The 20740-nt window shown below is 57.0% G+C and overlaps 1 protein-coding gene across 2 annotated transcripts; it reads right to left on the bottom strand.

The window, feature by feature from the left end:
- Positions 1-237: 237 nt before the first annotated feature.
- Positions 238-20441, bottom strand: HSPA12B (heat shock protein family A (Hsp70) member 12B). 2 transcript variants are annotated; one of them, XM_080814193.1, is made up of 13 exons: positions 20316-20441; positions 14271-14330; positions 12382-12479; positions 11268-11392; positions 7804-7990; positions 7368-7472; positions 6959-7075; positions 4992-5166; positions 3996-4082; positions 3443-3547; positions 3074-3332; positions 2472-2567; positions 238-1442 (listed from the first exon to the last, which is right to left on the bottom strand). In XM_080814193.1, exons 2-13 carry the CDS (start codon positions 14311-14313, stop codon positions 1094-1096), a joined length of 1746 nt encoding a protein of 581 aa, XP_080670319.1. In that variant the 5' UTR covers positions 14314-14330; positions 20316-20441; the 3' UTR covers positions 238-1093. The 2 variants fall into 2 exon arrangements, with proteins under 2 accessions (XP_080670319.1, XP_080670318.1); XM_080814192.1 differs by having other exon boundaries at positions 243-1840; positions 2464-2567; positions 20316-20431.
- Positions 20442-20740: the final 299 nt, after the last annotated feature.

Raw genomic sequence — 20740 nt, 5'->3', positions numbered from 1 at the left:
AGGTATTTTAAGCCTGGGTATAACTCACTAGACTTCAGATAGGGATGGGGCCTTCTCCCTAGACCAGACAGAAGTCTTAGGGAGTGAGTTCTGTTTGGGATGTTTGTGACAGAGACAACAGCACCCCCTTCTGGTCAGTTCCCAGAGCTGCGCAGAGCAGAAGGCACTCTCCCTTTTTTTAACCCAGCCCCCCTCCACTATATTGAGGTCCCCTCTTATGAGGTACCAACAGGCTATACCTTCACCTTAAGCATAAACGCTTTATTGTCACCTTAGGGTTCTGAGGCAGGTGGGGCAGATGCATGTCATGGGTGGGCAGGGAATGTCCCAATGGCACACTGAGTTGATGGCAGAGCCAGGATCAGCCCTTAGTTCTCCTTGTCTCCCTACAGCCCCCCAACCCCTACTGCCCTTTGATGGCTGGGACAGGGTGCAACTGGGTCATTCATAGGCTGCCCTTGGGGTCTTCTTAGATGAATTAATCTGTCCTGAAGGAAGGTTCCCCCCAGCCAGCATCCCCCACATCCTCTCATAAGTGCCTTCATCCTGCATCCTCCTCTTTAGACTGTTAATTGAGAAAGTTTAAAAATTAACAGTCACACTTGGATGGTCAGTACCACACCCAGGAAGGTCCTCTACCCCTGTGTTACTTGTGCCACTCTCCAGCCATTTTTCTGCCCCATAGGGGTTCTCCGCCCAGCGCCCTGTGCTGGCTGAGCCTATCAGTCCATGCACTGGGCCCTTCAGGCCCAAGCTCTGCATATCCTCCGTCCTCCTGCTCCCCCTCCCGCAGCAGCCCTGTCTGCCTCTCCCAGCTGCCTCCACCTCCCACCCCTCTACCCTCACCCCCCCCATCCCCAGTTCAGGCCAGGGCTTGGTCTTCTGGTGCATTCTGCCTTCGGGGTCACCCCTTATGGGCGAACCATCTTACAAACCTCTTCTGACTCCTTGATCTCAGCCCTTGCTTGGCAGGGCTCTAAAGCCTTCCAGTCAGCCGCCCCGGGCCCAAATCCAAAGCGAGACTCTGTCCCCACCCATCCTGCGACCTCAGCTCCCTGGACAGGAGGGCGGGGGGGGGGGGGAGGCCCTGACTTCAGAACCAGCAGCTCTGTCCGCCGCGAGCCGACGCCCCAGACCCCCCCCCACCCCCCGCCATCGCAAGAGGGCAGGGCCTGGCACAGGGTCGGGCTGGCACCGCGCCCTCAGTTGGAAAGAAAGTCGATGGCGGCACGCACGGAGCGGTTAGTGCTGACGTCGACAGCGGTGACCTTGATCTCGGTGTCGCCAAACTGCATGGCGGCGCGGATCTCGCGGCGGCCGGGGGACGCGCCGTCGGCGGGCTCCAGCTCAAGGCTGAGCGCGCCGCACTTGCGCACGCCCGGGTCGGTGATGAAGCGCGCGTCCTCTGCGGCGCAGCAGTACAGGTTGATGAGCACGCGCCGCTGGCCCGGCCGCGCGGGACAGTAGCTGCGCCGCACCTCCTCGCCCAGGGCCACCGACTGCTCGGCGGCCACGAAGCGCTCGAAGACGTCGGTGCACCAGCGGCGGCCGTCGCGGACCAGCAGTTTCTCGGGCGGGTGGCGCCCGGCCACAAAGCGGTTGAGCACGCCCACGCCGTAGGTGAGCGGTGAGCGGCGCACGCGCACCACGCCTGGCGCCTGCCCGAACAGCACTGCGCCCTTGAGGATGGTGAGGCCCACGTCGTGCGGGACCACCACGCGCAGCCCGCGGGCGCCCAGCGCCGTCTGCACCGCGTGCTGCAGCACAGCCGACTCCGCGAAGCCGCCCACCAGGAACAGCAGCTTCACGCCCTGCACCTCCGGCCGAGCCAGCAGCGCCTCTGCGGGAGGGGACAGGGTGGGATGCAGAGAGGAGGGAACGCGGGGTGAGAGCGAGCCCCAGCCTTTGCGGCCGCCGCTGTGCGGCCAGAGGCACCTCCCCTCCGCCATCCCGTACCGGCTGGCAACTAGACACTAGCTCCTACACCCTCAAACGGTAGCCGCGTTCTGAGGAACACGGAGCGTTTTCACTGAGTGCTTCTGGCAGTCGTCGCGGGCTCTGCTTCCATGGCACTCTGCCCCCTTTCCTCTCCCACCACGACATGGAGGGCGACAAGGATGTGCATTTGCGTGTACTAAGTGCTCCTGCCGACTGTACATGTCTCTAGATACTTGAGCTCATTTAAATCCCTGGGATGACACTTTTGGGAACCCGGTACTATTACCCCATTTTATAAACAAGGAAACCGAGGCACCTGACCTCGGTCAGAGAAGAGACTACACACATCATCCCGCCTAGTTCTTAATACCCACTACACTGTGTCCTCCAGGTGTTTCAGATGATTCTGGGTCTCATTTCAGTGTACAGGTGTGTGGAGGCTTCCAGGCATTATCACGAGGTGGATTCATTCCTGCATCTGAGCGTGAATGTCAGGGTTAGTGGAGGACTCAGGCAGGCACTCACCTATATGCTGGATGATCCCACTGACCGTGGGCTGAAAGAGCTCGTTCATGGCCTCGCAAGACATCCTGAGCATCCCCTGTGAGGACCATTTCACGAAGTTCACGCTGTTGGTGAAGGGGGCACAGGCTTATCGGTGGGGGTCTGGGGTTCTCCCCCTGCTCCAGGCCAATGTGCCTGGGCGCTGACTGCATAGTGTGTGTCCTCCCAGCCCCACTCCCCCAGGGGCTTTAGCCGCCTGCCTGGTCTAGTTCCAGGCATGAAGTCCCAGGAGAGGAGCCTCCCTTTGTCTCTGGGCAGAAGAACTAAGGCACACTGGCTGGCACCGTGTGTGTGTGTGTGTGTGTGTGTGTGTGTGCACACGCGCCTGTGTCTGCTGTGGTGCCAGGAGGAGAAAGATGTCAGCCCTTCCGCCGGGGCTCAAGATTCCTGTCCCAGTTCCCGCCATGGATTCTAGCTGGGATGTTCAGGCCCCTCTCCTGCTGTCCGCTGGCAAGAAATGCGTGCAGGGCAGTGGGGGCAGACTCCCACTGTCCTCTGGGACCCACGTCCTCCCTTGTGGGGGCCTACCCCACCGGCAAACCCTGCTTGAGTCTGTGGTCCCCAGACCCACCTGCTCCGGCGCAGGGCTGTCTCCACGTTGTGGCCTCGCTGTTTGCGGTAGAAGTCGATGAAGGAGAAAGGCAGCGAGATGTTGAGCGCCCCTGCGCGGTGCGGGCCTGCAGTGCGTTTGCGGGCCTCGAAGGCGATGGTTAGATCCACCCAGGCTGCTGGCCGTTGCCTTTTGAAGGTGGTGATGAAGTCCTCGCCGAAGATGCGGCCCAGCAGCTGCTCAAAGGCCAGATCCACGCCCACCGCGCCATAGGGACCGCCTGGGGTCAGCAGGGGTAAAGGGGGGGCATCAGCGCAGACTCCACTGCCCAGGGGGCGCAGGCGGGCAGGGCACACTGGGTATGAAGGGTGCTGCTGGCTGGCTACTCACCAGATGCCTTGTAGAGCTCCTTGAGGGTGCCATGTGGCTGCTCCAGCTGGTGCACGGTCAGGTCCACCGTGCCTCCTCCACAGTCTGCCACCACATAGCGGTCTCCTGCGGCGCCGAGCGTAAGCGCACACTCCCGGCCTGCTTTGCACCCTCAACTCTGCCTCCCTTCCAGATTCACCCAGCACCCAGCCCCCAGCCCTGCCCCAGCCCGGAGCCTTGCCTGTGGGGAGGATGGGGGGGGGGGTTGCTGTAAGGGGCTTCAGGTGCTTGAACCTTAGGCCACCAGGTAGGGGCGCCAGGTTTTGGGGGAAAGTGTTTCCAGGACTCTGCAACCATCCGTGGAAAATCCCAAGAAGTGGGAGTTAGGGGCGCAGCCGAGTGGGGTGGGGGTGCAGGTGACAGTGAGGAGACAGTCAGGTTAGGTGCAGCTGATGGAGGAGGAGGGGTGGGGTTTTTAGGGTCTGACACCCACTTCACGAATGTTCCCTTGCCCCCTATCAGTATATGTTCCCCGCAGGAACCAAGAAATGTCCCTCCGTCCCTCCTTCCCCACCTGCTTGCATTTCTGCCCACAGCTCTCCAACGCCAGACTCCACCAGGAAGGTGCGGCTGTGGCGGGACCGGCGCAGTTGCTCACGGGCTGGGGGTCAAGGTACAGCAGGACGGTGGGGTTAGAAGGAGGTGCCTCAGCTACCATGCTTTGCCCCCATCCTCTCACCAGCACCCTCCATGAGCATCTGGACCAGCCAGTTCTGAAACTCTTGCTCTACTCCTAACTAGGAGAAGGCAATGCTGGACCTTGAAGGGTCCAGAAAAACCCTATGGGGTAAACTCAGGTGCTGTGACCAACAGCTGAGGGGAAGTATTTCTGGCTGCAGGACATTTGCTTAATGCAGGCTGGCTCATGGCAGTGCAAGATTGGGGTTAGGACGGTTTGGAGGACCTTGTGTGGCCAGGAGAGGAGGTCCTAAGGGGTCCAGGGGGGTCATGGGAGATGGCATCTGGGAGAGTGACTAAGATTGATCATAGCTATCTCAGTGCCCAGTGCGGGCACTGGAGCTTGAGCTTAGTAGCAGGAGCTCGGGGCTATTGTTGGGGGAAGGGGGATGACAGCTGATGTACTAGGATGGGAGAGGTGACTGGTTCAGGGGCTGTTGAAACTCTTGAAGACCACCTTGGCTCAGAGTGGGGGCTGGCTTTCTCCTTTGTCAGTACCTGAGCACCTCCCCTTAGGACAGGTGGTTTCCCCTACCTTCAGATTCAGGACTGGGGCTGAGTCCTACCCTCCTCAGACAATGATCTCCTAGGGCAAGGTGAAATCTCTGTCCTCAGATTGGACTCCCCCAGGTCAAGGCTGTGCCTCCTCCCTCAGACTGAATTCCACCAGAGATGTTTCTGTCCTCTCAGACTGGGCTGGAGAGGGGTGGGGCGGGGGGAAAGGTTGTCTCTTCTTCATGTCGGACATGGCTGAGCCTCTGGCCTCAGTGTCCCTCTGACCCTCCCAGAGCAAATGTCATACCACTGGTCAGTGCCCCTGGGGGCAGCTCACCCTGCCGGAAGCTGGAATCGATGGAGCGGCGCTCACCCAGGCGTCCACTGCCCGGAGCCCGGCTGCTTAGGTCCAAGAGCTGGTGTAGACGCAGCTTGCGGCAGTAGACAGAAGCAGCCTCTGGCTCCAGGGCGATGAGTAGTTGCTCTGCATCCTCCCTGGACACCAGGCCAGCCTGGGGATAGGTGGGGGTCAGGGCCAGGGAATACCGTGGGCCAGGTGTTACACCTAAGAGGGCACCTCTGGGAGGGCAGCCAGAGCCTGTGGAGCTCCCAGTTCCTCCCCATCATACCCCACTCATGGTAGGCCTCTCAGGCCCCTCCATGCCACTCAAACTTGGAGCTGCCTCACAGCTACCCTGTGACCAGCCTGGGGAGGGGCACAGCCACAGCCAAGAATATCATGGTGTTGCCCAGCAGGAAGAGACCTTAGTGAAAACCTAGAGCACCTGGGATCTGCCTCTCCAAGCTGCCCAAGGTGGCCCAGGCTGCAGCAAAGTCCCCCTCACAGGTGCAGGCTTAGCCAGCTGAGCACTGGCTGAGGGTGTTAGCTCAGACCCCAGCACAGTGGGTAAGGGGGAATAACGGCCAAATGGTGTGTGGGGGGGGGTTGGGGTGGTTCCCTTTTGGCTCACTGAACCATTTTCCTTCACCAGGCTGGTGCCAGACAGTAACCACAGGACACCCCACTCCCAGGAGAACTCTGTTCCCCAAGAATCGGATCTAGGCACCAGGAGACAATCAAACAGTGAAACTGCAGGCACCAGGACAGGCCAGCTGGGGGGAGAAAAACACTTGGGATCTGTTATTTCCTGTATCAGGACAGGGGATCCCTATGGGAAGTACTTTAGGGTTTTGTGGGATTCCCTGGATTCTGACAAGGTGGGGGTTGGGGATGGGTGGGTATGGAGACTTCCTGCCCAGGGTCAGCCCTTCCTGAGCTGGCAGCCAGGGAACAGTGTGGGAGGAAGCAGGGTGGATAAACCGGCAGGGGGCACGAGGGTGGGGGGTGTTTATACTGGCTGGGCACAGCCTTGCTTTCATCCTGGTCTCTGCAGGGGGGATGCCCACTACCTCAGGGTTAGCTCTTTCCGGTGACAGAGCTGGTGCCTGGGCATGCCTGGCCAACAGGAGTGTGGGGGTTGAGGGTTCTGGTATTTTCCAGGGGGTGCACCAGCAGGCCTTTTAGAGGTCCTAGGGCGTCCCCTGAGGGCCCAGGGGGAGGACGAAGCAATAAGTCTGGCTCTGGGAGGCTGTGCTCCCCTTCTTCCCCACCCCATCTCACTGGAGATGGGGGGACTTGAATTGTGCACCACCTCCCATTCTCCAGACCTTTGGGCACCTTATGTTGGAAGCCCAGCAAGCATTGGTCCACATCACCTCCCTCCATAGCTGGCGGCTCCTGGCTCCCAGCTGCCCCTTCTCTGGAGAACTGCCCTCAGCTGAATAGAAACCACGTCCCTTGGAGAACTTTCTCCCACACCCAAGGAACCAATGACAGGCTGATAGGGATGCATGAAAAGCCAGCCACCTTGCCTAACCGTGGTCAGTTGCTGGGTACAGTTCTTCCTCCAGTGCTCTCCACGGGATCAGGCTGAGGCTAGACTCTGGTTGAGACCACATTCCTGCTCAACTTTTTCTCCTGTCCATTTCCCTCACTCTTGCTCCTGAGAGCCCTTTTCCAATACACCCCATGCACAAGAATCCCTATCTTGGGCTCTGCTTCTAGGAAACCTGACTTAAGACACAGGTTAAGCTGGCCTGGGCTGTGCCTCTCGTACCTCTGCTCTCTGTTCCTGCAGGCTCACACCCTCTCCTGGTAGCAACAACCCTCCAAAATGCCCAGCAGGGGAAGGCCAGAGGTCTTTATGCAATGACTGGTCCAGGGTTGTGGGTAAAGGACGGTCTTGGGGGCCGCCCTGGAGCCCTCCCGAGTGACTGCCCCCTGCTCTGCCTGCCCATACTTACCAGGTAGGCAGCCTCACGCATGAACTGCTTGGCGGGCTGTTTCCAGATGGCGGGCACCGTCAACACCCAGCGCACAGTGTCCTTCTCTGGCAGCGATGGGCACTGCTCCCTCAGCTCCTGGAGTAGGAGGGGGCAGTGAGGGGTGCCGCTGGCTTGGGTTAGGGGGGTGTCTTCAGCCTTCTTTGTATGGGATCTGGAAGAGCTAATCATGCCTCAGGAAGGACTTCCCAGCTGGACTGGAAGAATTCCTAACGCCCCCCTCCCCAACACCTGTACGTCCCATGCAGTCCCCGTCAGACGGGAAGGCAGGGGCTGGAGAAGATGGTTTCTGACCCCTGTTGAATAGTGAGAGGAGACGACGGACCTGGGGGTCCGTGCCCCGGTGGGGAGGGATGGGGTCGCAGCGCACCTGAAGGGCATGCTCCTTGAAGAAGCGCAGGGCGTGGGCGAACACCTCCAGAGCAGGCATTTTCTTTCCATTCACAGCCTCTAGCTGGGTCTTCAGGGTGAGATCCTGGCAGGGACACAGGCAATTCGGCAGAAGGCCATAGCTCTGCCCCCACTTCCTGACGACCTCTCTTTCTGAAAATCACCCCATTTCCTGCTGCTTCGCCTCTGGAGTGTCTCCGCTAATCACACATTAGTTCTGTCCCCAGCCCCTCTCGTCAGCCCCGCCTCTCCTCTAATCCTAGCCCCACCCCAGCCCCGCCCCCACTGGCTCCCAAGCTCCGCCCCCTCATCCTCGCCTCTCCTTTTACCTTTGCTCCCCTTCCGTGAGCCCCTCCCTTTCCACACCTGGCCCCGCCTCCCTGGCTGGGGCGGCCCCGAGCCAGGATGTGCCTTACAGTAGCGCTGTGGATCTTCATCTTGAACTTCTCGAAGTAGAGCCAGTCTCGTGCCTCCTCAGGGTCCAGATCGTGGTAGTAATCGCGGGCGGTGTAGCCAAAACTGTGAAAGGCGCCCTCCGGGGTCAAAAGCAGGCAGGTGGGGGTCTTCTGGTGGGCCACTCCTGGGTCCCCGCCCTCCCATTTTCTGTGGAGGCACGGGGCTGTCAGTGTGGTCAGCGAAACCCTCCCTTCGTGGGGTTGGGTACTGGCTTGGGGATAAGCTGTGCGACCTTGGGCAGGCCACCTAACCTTCCTGAGCCTCAGTCTTCTTACACGTAATATGGAAATAATAATAGTACCTACCTCTTAGGGTTCTTGTGAAGATGGTGCTTGGCATCCAGTTAAATCTCCATAAATGGTGTTCATGGGATCCGCCCTATCCCTGGGGCCAGAGCACCTATCAACATCCTCAGCTCCTGCTTCCTCCCATGAGGTACACCATTGGACTTCGCCTCCCCATACTCTTAAGCAGAAGCAAGCCATCATCCACCTGCCTAGGTCTGGCCTCCTCATGGACCCCTAGAGGACCCTAGCAGAGGCTTTCTCCCAGCCAGACTATTCGCCTTCCTCCAGGCTGTCTTCCACCGCCAAGCTCCTTCAAGGCATTAATCATTCCTATCTGACCCACCTCGGCAGCTACACCCCAGCTGACTGTACCTCCAGCAGTACCCCAAAACCTGAAACAGATTCCAAACCTCCCCATCTGCAGGTGCCATCTGGATCTCTACCCAGAACTCCCTGTCTAGTTCATTGGCCTAGCAACTTCTTTCTCCCCTTCCTCTGCCTTCTCAGAGGCCCTGACGCCACTAGGCCAAGCTTATCCCTGCAGGCTTTAGGGGAAGGAACTGGGAATCCAGGCAGAAGGAACAGTATGTGCAAAAGTTTAGAGGTGTGACTGATCTGGGAGAACCAGCTATAGGTTCTATGCAGCCAAAGAAAATGCAGGAACGTTAAAGTCAGCTAAGGAAAAGTGTCAAATGCCATGTCTGAATTCTGTCTTGATGGGTCTTAAGTAGAAGAATGAAGAATCTGAACCACATCTGCCATTAGAAAGGTCCCTGGTTGATCTTTGTGGTGGCAGCAGTGGTGACCACTGTTCAGCTGCTGGTACACAGCTTTTTGTTCATGCCCAGGGCCTACGCACCCTTGTGGAGACTGGCCAGGGCATGATAGCCCAGATCAAGTCTCATGCAGACTTGTTGGAGAGCATCACTCCAAGGAGATCAAGTCCTGTTCCCGGAAGGCACAACTCTGGAAGATGAAGCTTCCAAGGCCAGTGTCGGGTGGAGGCTCTGACCACTCTGGAGTAGAAGTGATGGATGGAAGTAACGATCCATATACTTGGAGGGAAAGTCCATGATTCCCTGGGCTGTGCTGGGAGAGTATGAGGGCAGACCCAAAGTATCCAAACGAGAAAAAGAAGACAGGACAGACCAAGCAGTGGGTGCAGAACTGGTGCTTTGTTAATGCTGTGCCCACCTTTGGCCAGAGGAAGGGCCCCAGTGCCAACTCTTAAGTCCTTAATCCTGGCTTTCGCTAATAAAGCCACTTAGCCAGTCAAAAAGAGAGAGAGAGAGAAGAAAGAGAAAGGAAGGTCACTAGTCCCCAGGTGGCAACAGCTTGGAGGGGAGGAAAAATGGAGAAGGAAAAACGGAGAGGAGGATATTTATTGCTAGATCCAGGTGAGAGAGGGTGGGGCTGATCTTAGGGGTGGTGACCATGGAAAGAAGTGGCTGGGTGTTCCAGAGATATTAGGAAGATAGAGATGACAGGTCTTGGTGGCTGGTAGGGGTGGAGAGGGTGTGGGAGGAAGCCAAGATGTCCTCCAGTTACTTCCTGTGACTGTCTCCTCCACAAGACAGAGGGACAGCGTCCTTCTTTGGTCCTCAGCCCCAGCATGGAATCCAGCATGGCTGGGAGAAAGGGGGAGGATGGTTCCTGTGCATACAACTCAGGTCGGTTGTATCTGTGGGGAAGAGACCCTTAGGTTTGTCTCTCCATCCACCCTGCCATTTACCCTCCCAGGTCCAGGGGAAGCCCCTCAGCTCCTCTATCCCAGTCTGGGTTAGAGCTTTGGGGTCTTCTAGAAGGCTCTTCCACCTATTGGCTGCAGCTACACTAAGACACATTCAAAGGATCAGGGTCTTGAGGCCTGGAGGGGAGTGTCAAAAAATGGAGCCTTCGGGGGCACCTGGGTGGCTCAGTCATTAAGTGTCTGCTTTTGGCTCAGGTCATGATCCCAAGGTCCTGGGATAGAGCCCCACATCGGACTCCCTGCTGGGGGGAAGCCTGCTTCTCCTTCTCCCACTCCCCCTGCTTGTGTTCCCTCTCTAACTATGTCTCTCTCTCTCAAATAAATAAAATCTTTTAAAAAATGTATTGCTCAAATAAAGCTTGGTTACATCAGAATGGCTTCTTTGCACATCTCCTTCCCAACAACTGTGTGACCTGTTACCTCAGTGACCCCTCTGAGCCTTCACGTCTTTGACCTCCACTGAGGGGCTCACCCTAGCAATCTGCCTGTCTCCCGCACACACATCCCAGCACAGGTGTTCAAGGAAGGCTAGTCATCACAGCACTTTTTGTAATAGTGAACGATTAGGGGGAAGAAGCCTCTTAAAACCATCAACAGAAAGATGGGCGAATCATGACACATCCGTACTGTGGGATACTAGGCAACTATTAAAAGAAATTGTGGCTTCAACAGAAGCGGATACAGAGAACAGGCATGTCAACCAAGATGCATGCTCAGAGCCCAAGGGAGCTTGAGCCCAAGGTGGCTGCCTTGTTTGTGTTGTTTGGTTGGTGCCTTTTCTTTTTCCTTTTTAATGAAAAAATAATGCAGGTGGATTTGAAAGCAAAAGAAAAAGAAAGAAAGAAAGAAAGAAAGAAAGAAAGAAAGAAAGAAAGAAAGAAAGAAAGAAAGGGAAAGGAAAGGAAAAAGAAAAGAAAAGAAAAGAAATGAAATAAAATTGTGGCTTTATGTGTTGACACAAAACATCTACAAAATAATGTTGGAAGTTTAAAGTAAGGCAAGTTGTAGGATATACCACTTTTATTTATTTATTTAAGATTTTATCTATTTATTAGACACAGAGACAGAGATCACAAGTAGGCAGAGAGGCAGGCTGAGAGAGAGGGGGAAGCAGGCCCTCCACTGAGCAGAGAGCCCGATGTGGGGCTCGAACCCAGGATCTGAGATCATGACCTGAGCCGAAGGCAGAGGCCCCACCCACTGAGCCACCCAGGTGCCCCTCCCGCTTTTATTTAAAAAAATACATGTATATGTATAGATGCGTGTGTACTAGGATGGAGGAGCTCTGGGGAGACTCCATGTGTTCTCAGTGACAGTCCTTCTGAGACCAGGCCCAGCCCTGGGACTGAGGACCCCTGACCCCATCTCCCAGCCCAGCCACCCTCACCTCATCATGTGGATGGCTTCAGGATCACTGGCGAAGCTGAAAGCATAGCCACTGGAGGTGGTGCCAAAGTCGATGGCCACCACCACGGAGAAGGGAGCGTGCTGGGGGGCCCGGGTCTCGGGCTTCTGTGAGGGCAAGACCCGGAGTTAGGCAGCAGCCAAGGGCTGCGTGCCCGAGCCCCTCCTCTCCTCTGGCTGTGTTCCCAACTAGCCCTGCCTCTAGTTACCTGCCCAGGCTCCCCTCCCCTCCCCAGGCTGAGCCCTGAAGCTGCCAACTACTCAGAATCCTAAGGCCTCTTAAGTCGCCCTCTGCAGCTCTGGCCTTAAGCTCCTGCTTTCCTCTTTGGGTTCCCGCCTGCCCTCTGCCTGGCTGGCCTGACCCCACTCCCAGCTCACAGCTTCTCAGGGCAGCTCCAGTAACACATGGACCAGTGTATATTTGACCCCCCAGATGTCTGTGGCCACAGTGAAACAACCAGACTCTGTCAGTTTTATGGCAGAGGAGAAAGGCCAGTGCACAGGCCCACTGCAGTTCCTTCCCTCTCCCAGGCCAGGCCTAGGCTCCTGAGAACAAGGGAATCCCCAGGCTGGATCATTAGGTGGAGGCCATCCTGGGTGGGGTGACCCAGGGAGTTCGAGGGAGGGTTACATCCTGGATACTTCAGGCTAGTAGTTTCCAAACTAATTTTTAGCAATGTGTCTTGTCTCTCCCAGATATAACTTGTATTCAGGGAGGGCTGTGGTCGACAGGAGGGGGAGCAACTCTGGGAGGCCAAGTGCTCTAAGGACCTGAAGTCACTAGAGACTCAGAAGTCCCCCGGCCCTAGGCAGGCTCTGGTCCACGGATAGCATCCTGGAGCGGGGCTGTTTGGGTGGTAGTTCCGTGGGGCTCACCGGAGTACAACTGTTACCCCTACAGTCCAAGGTCACCAGAAGCTAACTCTTCTGGGGGGGACATGAATGGAGTGTGCAGGGGTGAGAGGCATGGTGCCACCCCCAGCCCAGCCCGGGCCCTGCCAGCCTTCTGCCAAACACCAGGCCTTGTTCTCTGGAGCATGACCCATCTCCATAGCTCCCAGGCCACCCACCACTGGGAGCCCTGCTCCCAAGCTTACTGGAGACTGCGAGGGTGTGAGTGGGGCAATGCCACAGCTTTCCTGGGTCCTTGGGGAGCCGGGTGGGCTAGGCACGGGGGACCGCTCGGGGCTAGAGCCTGCAAAGAGAGGGCAAGTCACTCTAGCACAATCAGGGTAGGGGCGGGTGGCCAGGCCCTGGGAGGTTCTCCATCAGTCCTTGCTGGGCCGAGGCAAGGGGCACCCTGCAGGGGAAGGGGGACTCGTTGGGGAGGGGGGGAAGGACAAGACTGAGGCAGGGGCAGACTAAGGGTCTGTTATCCATCTGAGGTGACCTCCCCCTGCAGGGTAACCCGTACCTCACCTGGTGTCTTCCCCAGCATCCCTCAGACACAGCAGGGGAGGGAAGAGACAGAGAAGCACTATGGGGGACTGGGGTGGGGGGCGACCTGAATCCAGAGACAGAAGGGCAGGAGAGATGGGGGTGGGTGGGATCCTGGGGTGGAGGGTAGAGAAACCAGAAAAGGTGGGGAACTGCAGATGGAACTGAGGCCGAGGTGGGGCTGCTCCCCTCCCCAGTAGAGTTTGGCCACATGGTTCTAATCAGGACCCGAGGGAGCCTGTCTCCCTCCCTTCCTCCCTTCCTCCCTCCACTAAGGGCCAAGCATAGGCCCAGCTGGCTGCTTGGTGAAGATCAAGAAGGGGAACAGTACTTCCCGTGGCCCAGCCCTGAGCTGGGGGGTGTCCACAACACTAGGAAGTTGGATTCCCTTCCCCATGACACACAGGAACCTGGAGCCAACATTTGGGGGCAGGAGGCCCCACTGAAACCCTCTCGCAGGCTCAGGACCGAGCTGGATCTTTGCTGGGAGGGAGCAGAGCAGCTCCAGAAGGCAGCCCAGAGCCTGGCTTGGAGGATCAGGCAGCTTAAGGGCCTGCCTGGCTGGTCATCCCCTAGGTGTGGGCTGGTGGCTCCTCACCACCACACTGGGCCCTGAGAAGGTCCCTGCCCGGGGTACTGGGGTACCCTGAGATTCAGGTGTGGGGACAGGAAGGCTGGCCCTGGAGGCTGACGGGGTCTGGTGTGAAGACCCGTGGGCATGTTGAACTGGTCTGGTGGGCTTCGGGCTGAGCCAAGCCTGGGGCCTGTGTTCCTTCAGCAGCTGTCCTGCCTTGTGCCCTACTAGGTCCCCACTCTTCCTGGCTTTGGGGTACCCCAGGAACATATGTGAGGCATGAGGGGACTCAAAGAAGTGCCTGGCCAGGGCCAGAGTCTGTCTTGAGGTGCCGGAGGGGCCTGGTAGGGTGGTCGCTCTCCCAGGGCTCCTTTTTTCTAGGTGGCAGGTCCAGCCTTGGGCCCTGCCACCAGCCCCAGCTTGAGGGGCTGAGCTGCTGTGGCTTGAGCCTGGGAAGGGAGGCAGGAAGGAAGGCCCAGCCCGCCAGGTCTTTGTTAATGGACTTCCTGAGGAGTGTCCCTCCTGCCTCCTGGCCTCCCACCCCTGCAGAGAATGGAGAGCCTGCTCCCAGGCCAGGCCGCAGGCCGCTGCAGGCATATACACACAGAATTCCATGCGTGCAAAGCCACCTGCCAATACACATGCTCTCACATGAGGCCCTGCACACAGAGACCTGCCCACAGGAAGACACAGACACACACACTCATACCAGGTCCCGGGTACACAGACCCCGCTCAAGACACCCACACGCATATAGTCCTGGGCACACCCCCCGCACCGTGCACACACACACTCAAAGACACACACTCACGTACACAGCCCTCTGTGCACCAACCCTCCCTGCACAGACACACTCGCTCAGCAATCTCTTCTGGGAAAGGCACCCATGGGCAGACCGGGGGTGGGTCTCAGTGCCAGGGTGAGTGGGGTGGTGGGTCAGGGCCAAGGTTGGGGCCGGGGGGAAGGGAGACTTACCGATGTACAGCCCCTGCAGACCCATGTCTGGGACCGCCAGCATCTTTGCAGGCCCTGGGACTGTGAGCAGGAACAGACAAACAGAATGGCATTTATTTGTTCCCTTGTTTCCTCCCTGAATGCTTATTTATTTTCTTTGCTTGCTTTTGGCTGAAGTTCTTTGAAGCAAGTCCCAGGCATCGTGTTGTTTCACCTATAAATTCTTTAATACATTTCTCCAACAGATAAAGATTTCAAAAACATGGTCACCACGCCGACCTCACATTTAATAGTATGAACAGTAATTTCTCAGGCTCCTCTAACGTTCAGTCCCACAGTCCCCACTTGTCTCAAAAAGCATCTCAACAGCGGCTTTGTTGGAATCAGGTTGTTCCTGCATGTTTTCAAGTGCCCACCCTGTGCCAGGCGGACATCTGCGACCCAGAGAGACACTGCTGCTGCCCCAGAGGCCCACAGCCTGGTGGGGAGATTGATTAGGGTCAGAGAATCACCCAAGTGCATTTGAGGTTACAAACAATGCTGTCAAGGTCACAGCTGGATACAAACCAGGCAGACAGGCTTGGTAAGGCTGGAGAGAGAGGCTGGGCTGGGCTGGGCTGATCCTGTAGGCAGGCCTCTGGGGACCCTATTTCATTTATTTATTTACTTTTATTTTTGAAGATTTTATTTATTTATTTGAGAAAAAGAGAGAGAAAGCACGCGTGAGCAGGGGGAAAGGGCAGAGGGAGAGGGAGAAGCAGACGCCCCTGCTGAGCAGGGAGCCGGAGGAGCTGAGCTCCATCCCAGGACCCTGAGATCACGACCTGAGCCAAAGGCAGACAGACAACCGAGCCATCCAGGCAGCTCTTGGGCTCCCTATTTTAGATCTGGTTTTATATGAAGGGCAACAGCAAACCTGGAAAGGTCTGAAGTAGCAGAGTAGAGATGGGGGTGTGACCTGCGTTTTACAAAGCCCCCCAGGCTGTAGGGAGGGTGCAGATCACAGCAGCTGGCAGGAAAGCGGAAGCCCCATTAGGGCTCCAGGCAACAGAGGATGGTGGTGGCTGTGTGTCTTGAGACAGAAGTGGAGTTCTTTTTTTTTTTTTTTTAAAGATTTTATTTATTTATTTGACAGACAGAGATCACAAGTAGGCAGAGAGGCAAGCAGAGAGGCAGGCAGAGAGAGAGGAGGAAGCAGGCTCCCTGCTGAGCAGAGAGCCCGATGCGGGGCTCGATCCCAGGACCCTGGGATCATGACCCAAGCCGAAGGCAGAGGCTTTAACCCACCGAGCCACCCAGGCACCCCAAGAAGTGGAGTTCCGGAGATAGAGGTTAAAAGTTAGAGGTTAAAACCAACAGGGCTGGGCACCTGGGTGGCTCAGTAGGTTAAGTCTCTGCCTTTGCTCGGGTCGTGATCTCAGGGTCCTGGGATCGAGGTCGGCATCAGGCTCTTTGCTCAGCAGGGAGCCTGCTTCCCCTCCTCTATCTCTGCCTGCCTCTCTGCCTACTTGTGATCTCTCTCTCTGTGTCAAATAAATAAATAAAAATCTAAAAAAACAAAAAACCCAACAGGGCTGACAGAAGATGGCCAGACTGGATACGGGGGCTTCGGAAGAAGCGGGTGTCAAGGGTGACGCTGTCCAACTGGAGCTCGGAGGTGGACAGTGAGGTGGAGAATACTGGCGAAGATGGGGCTGGCAGGGGCCAGGGGCAGAGTTCTGGGTGCAGTTTTGCAACCGTGGAGAGAATAGCCTAAGGGGCCGGCTGGTGTATGGAGAGGCGCCTTTGGGAGTCTTGGTTCCCGGGGAGGCCTGGTGGGGAGTCGTGTGGGAAGAGAAGGGAGCACCAGCACAGAAGGCTGGCTGGGGGAAGGCGGGCTGCCCGAGGAGTCTGGATGCCTGCTATGGTTTCAGGAAGATCTCAGATCTAAGAGATGCGCACGAAATTAGATGCCTTTAGAGGTTATTTGATGAGCCTCGAAACACCTGTTTTAATGGCCCAGGGCCAGCATTTTGGCAGAACGATGGAAATGGGGTACAAGTTAAGGGAACCTAGGCAAGAAGCGAGTAGAGTTAAGAACACAGTGGGCACTTACAAGAAGCTTGGCTGAGATCAGGGGCTGGTGGGAGGGCAGTAGCTAGAGGAACAGAAAACTCGAGGAGGAGAGGATGGGTTTTCATTTTCCTTTCTAAGATGGGAGGAACCTGAGTTTGTGTCTGTGAAGTTCTAGGGGCTGGGCTAGAGGCAGCAGCATTGCAGCCCCTGCATTGCAATCAGAAATGCAGAACCTCCGGCCCCGCCCAAGAACTACCGAGTCAGAACTTGCATTTTAACAAGATCCTTGGTGGTTCTGGGCACATTCAAGTTTGAGAGGTGCCCCTTGACGTGTCCCTGGGCCAGTCATCACCCATGCTACTATCCTCACCTGTCGGCCTGGCAGTACCCCCCAAATTAGGGTGAGGCTGCTCAGAGCCCACTTCCTCTCTGTAGTCAGTGGCCCAATCAGGAGATTTGCTAACAGAACACAGGCAGACACAGATCTGGGCACCATGACATGTAAGCACACGCACGAACATGCATGTGCATGCCCTTGCTCACACACAGTTGACACAGCTCAGCCCCAGGGCAGACAGACACTCAGGCATGTCCAGAATATTCCCCCATGGCCAGCACCATAGAAATTTCCAGACGCCTGCAATCGTGCTGCCAGTGCGGGCACACTGTTGGAGGCTCAGGAATGAGAATCACAGGAAAGATAGGAGCTGTTTGTGGGCACTCAGAGTAGCAGGACGGTGCTCAGAAAAGGGAGAGCAAATAGTAGGCATGGGTATGAGCCTTGAGAGCCAGACACAGGTTCAGCTCAGGGGAAGGCAGTGGTGTGCGGGAGGTGGTTCTCCCCAGCAGCTGATTCTGCATGTCTTCCCAACTCTGCACTGATTGACAGCACCTGGGCAACTTGAAACCAGCCATGATGGAAGCATTTATGTCACCGAAATTGGCAAACACTATATATCAGGTTTTTCTCCCTCTGAGAGAGTTGACAGTAAAACATTCACCAGTGCACGCGTGGCTGGATCAAGGCCACAAGGGAGAAGCCCTATGTATACTTGTCTCGATTCTTCAGCAAACACTGAGCATTTCTTTCTTTGTGTCAGGCTCTGTGCTAAGTGGTTGAATGAATGAATGGCTTTCCTGGACCAACGCTATTGTTTTTGGAGGAGAATCAATCTAGAACCACCAGGAAAAAAAGACTCTGGAATCATCACTCTAAGCTGGATTCCATGTCCAAACCGTGTACTACAATTCTCCTAGCTATCTGAAGCCGCCCGCTCCAATTATCTCCCATCTCTGAGTATGTGGACACAGAGTGCCCCTCCTCGGGGGTCTCAGGGCAGGCAAGGGCCTATTACGGCATCTGGTCAGAATACATCATGTCACCTCTCTGTGTTCCAGTGTCTATCCTATAAAATGGGTCACACAAGGGCTTGTTAAGACTGACAAGTTCAGGGGCACCTGAGTAGCTCCATCAGTTAAGCGTCTGCCTTCAGTGCAGGTCATGATTCCGGGGTCCTGGGATCGAGCCCCGCATCTGGCTCCCTGCTCAGCGGAGACCCTGCTTTTCTCTCTCCCTCTGCTGCTCCCCTGCTTGTGCATGCCCTCTCTCTCTCAACCAATTAATAAAATCTTAAAAAAAAAAATAAAGACAAGTCCAGGTAAGGAAGGTGGTTGATAAAGGCAGGACTTGGACAGATGAGAGCAGTTTTTCTTTTCCTTCATAGTATGGATTCTGAATTTTCTCTTGTTATAAGTTTTTGGTCTTTTTTTTAAAAAAGATTTTATTTATTTATTTGAGAGAGAGATAATGAGAGAGCATGGTGGGATGGGGGCAGGTGACAGGGAGACGGAGAAACAGGATTAGCAGGCTCATGGAGCGGGGAACCTGATATAGGGCTCGATCCCAGCACCCTGGGAATCATGATCTGAGCCGAAGGCAGACACTTTACACTTACCTGACGAAGCCACCCAGGTGCCCCAGAAATTTTGGTCTTATTGAGACTTATTTTAATCATTCTGAGTTCTTTAGCGAGGGAGGGAGGACTTGAATCCATCTGTGTTAGAGGAGGATCCTGGTGATTCCTTGAGAGGTGAAGGTAGAAGGGGGCGGCAGCCTTATGTGTCTTTGGGATACCTCCCCACCATGCACACACACCCAGAAACATTCAAGGACAGTGCTAATCATGAGGCACTCTGAGTGGCTCTCGGAGAGGCACTCGAAACATGAGTGCTAATCAGGACAACACTGGTTCCCCAAAGCTAGGACTGGGCAGTAGCCAAAGCTGGAGATGGGGCAAAGTAGACCCCCACCCCAGGGGCCCACTAATTTCAGACTGGTGATGCTTATGGGTTTGAGCATAACTGGGTAGGGCAGTTTGAGTTACACAGAAAGTAACTTCATTTCCTGGCAACAAGCACAGGCTAAACTCTGGCCCTAGCCTGACCCCTACCCTGCTCACAGACAGCCCCTTCACCCTCCTATGGACTGACCCCTAGCCCTTGGCTTCATATTGCCCTCTCTTCTCCAGCTTCACACTGACCCCTGGCCCTGACTTCTACCCAATAGGTATGACCTATCATTCACCGGGGGCCAGGACAGGGTGTGGCTCATTCCAAGAACTCGGAAGCGGAGACTCCCATTCCAGAATGCTTCCCAGACTCACAAAAGCCAAGGACTTTGGGCCTGATGGAGAATATTCTCCAAGAACCTCTTCCTGGAGAGGGGAAATTAAGGCTGGGTACTTATGCTCCCAAAGAGCACTGAGGGTAAGTGGTGTTGCTGGATTTTAGGGCTCCACACATACCTGTCCTCTGCCCATGAGGACAAAGAGCTCACCCAGATCTTTACAGTACCCCTCCCTTCCCTGCACGCTTCCCTTCACTGGACCCTGCCTCTCCCATCCACTGTTTTCTGCTCAATATCCTGCCAGCTCTTTAATGGAACAGGACCCTGTCAGCAGGCAGAGAGGCCACAGGCATTTCTCCCAAGCCACAGACTAGACCAACCAGGGCCAAGGACAAATGAGAAATGGCACCCAAAAAGCTGCCCCAGTCTGTCCATGGAAAGGAACTCTCAAGGAGAGGGACCATGAGGAGGCTGTGGGGTAGGGGGGCTGCCTCCTGGGCTGGGGCAGGGGGAGGCATAAATGGCCTCCCATGGCCCCTCCCTGTCCTCAGCTTTTTTCCCCCATACATCCTGCCCCACCCCCGTTGGGTCCTCATCACGGCAGCAGTCAGTTCACAAGTTAGTTCACAAACAACCTCTGTCCCGCAGAGCCCACTGAAGCCCCTCCCATCCTCTGCCCACCAGTACCCCCTCACCTCCCTTAGCTTCTGGGGCTCCAGGGCTGCTCTTGGTCTTACAGGGAGACCATATTTTAGAGCTCACTCCCTCCCAGTCTCTCTGCCCCACAGGAGCTTGCTTTACAAACTGGGTCCACTGCCCAGACATGGAGCCCAGACGCCTGGCCACCTGGGCCCCCCAGCCGGCCTCACAGAAAGAAACCAGAGGTCCCTGTGCGGAGGCCTGCCCACAGTCAGGAAATGCAGCATCCTGGCCACTGTGCCACTCTTGAGCTTCCCAGACCACAGGCCCTAGGAACCCCCTCCCTCGACCAGGTGACTCCCACCCCCCCACTCAACCCCAGGTCTCCACGTCTGGCGTAGGCATTGTATCCTCCACAAACTGGCTTACTGGAGCAGAACTCCCAGCTCCCAAACCCCACCCCTGCCGCGCCACAGGGGTCTACTCAGCCCCCCAACCTCCGCAGAGCCGGTGTGGGGTCCCGACGCCCGGGTGGGAGCCCACGGTCGCCGCTCCAACTGCTATTCTGAACCCGCAGACCCACTGGAGAGAACGGCTTGAAGGATCTGTCCCCAGCCCGGCTGCCCAGGGTTAGGAAGTCTTTCGGGGGGGGGGGACCCTCAGCCGACAGCCCGGGACCCCCAGGACGGCACACACCTCGCCGCCGTTCTCCTCTGGGAGCACCCCCTCCCCCGCTCAGAACTCACCTCCGCCCTCCCGACAGCTCGACCTCGGTCCAGCCGCCTCGATCCCGGGCCCGCAGCCCGTGGTTGTGCCCCGACGCCGCGGCCGCTGCCCTCGACGTGCGCCCAGCCCGCGCCTCCGGCTCGCCCCGCGCCGCCCACCCCGGTCGCCGCCCCCTCCCCCAGGCCGGATGGCCGCGCGCTCCCGGCCCAGATGTGCGAGGCCGGGGCGGGGCCTGCCTGCGCCGGCCTCTCCGAGGGGCCCACCCCGGCCCCGCGTCCCGGCCCCTCCCTGCGCCCCTCCAGCGCCCCGCCGCTGCGCCTCCCCACTCCGCCCAGCCCGCAGCCCCGGGGGTGGGAGGGAAGGGTGAGGAGGGGAGGTGGAAGGAGGGAAGAGGAATTCCAGACCCTTCGTCGGCCTCCTGCGGCCGGCAGGCGGCGGAGGGCTC

The sequence above is a fragment of the Martes martes genome (assembly GCF_963455335.1).
Source record: "Martes martes genome assembly, chromosome: 9".
Taxonomy (NCBI): domain Eukaryota; kingdom Metazoa; phylum Chordata; class Mammalia; order Carnivora; family Mustelidae; genus Martes; species Martes martes.
The sequence above is the reverse complement of the archived record's forward strand: the minus strand, read 5'-3'. Positions and strand labels throughout refer to the sequence as shown.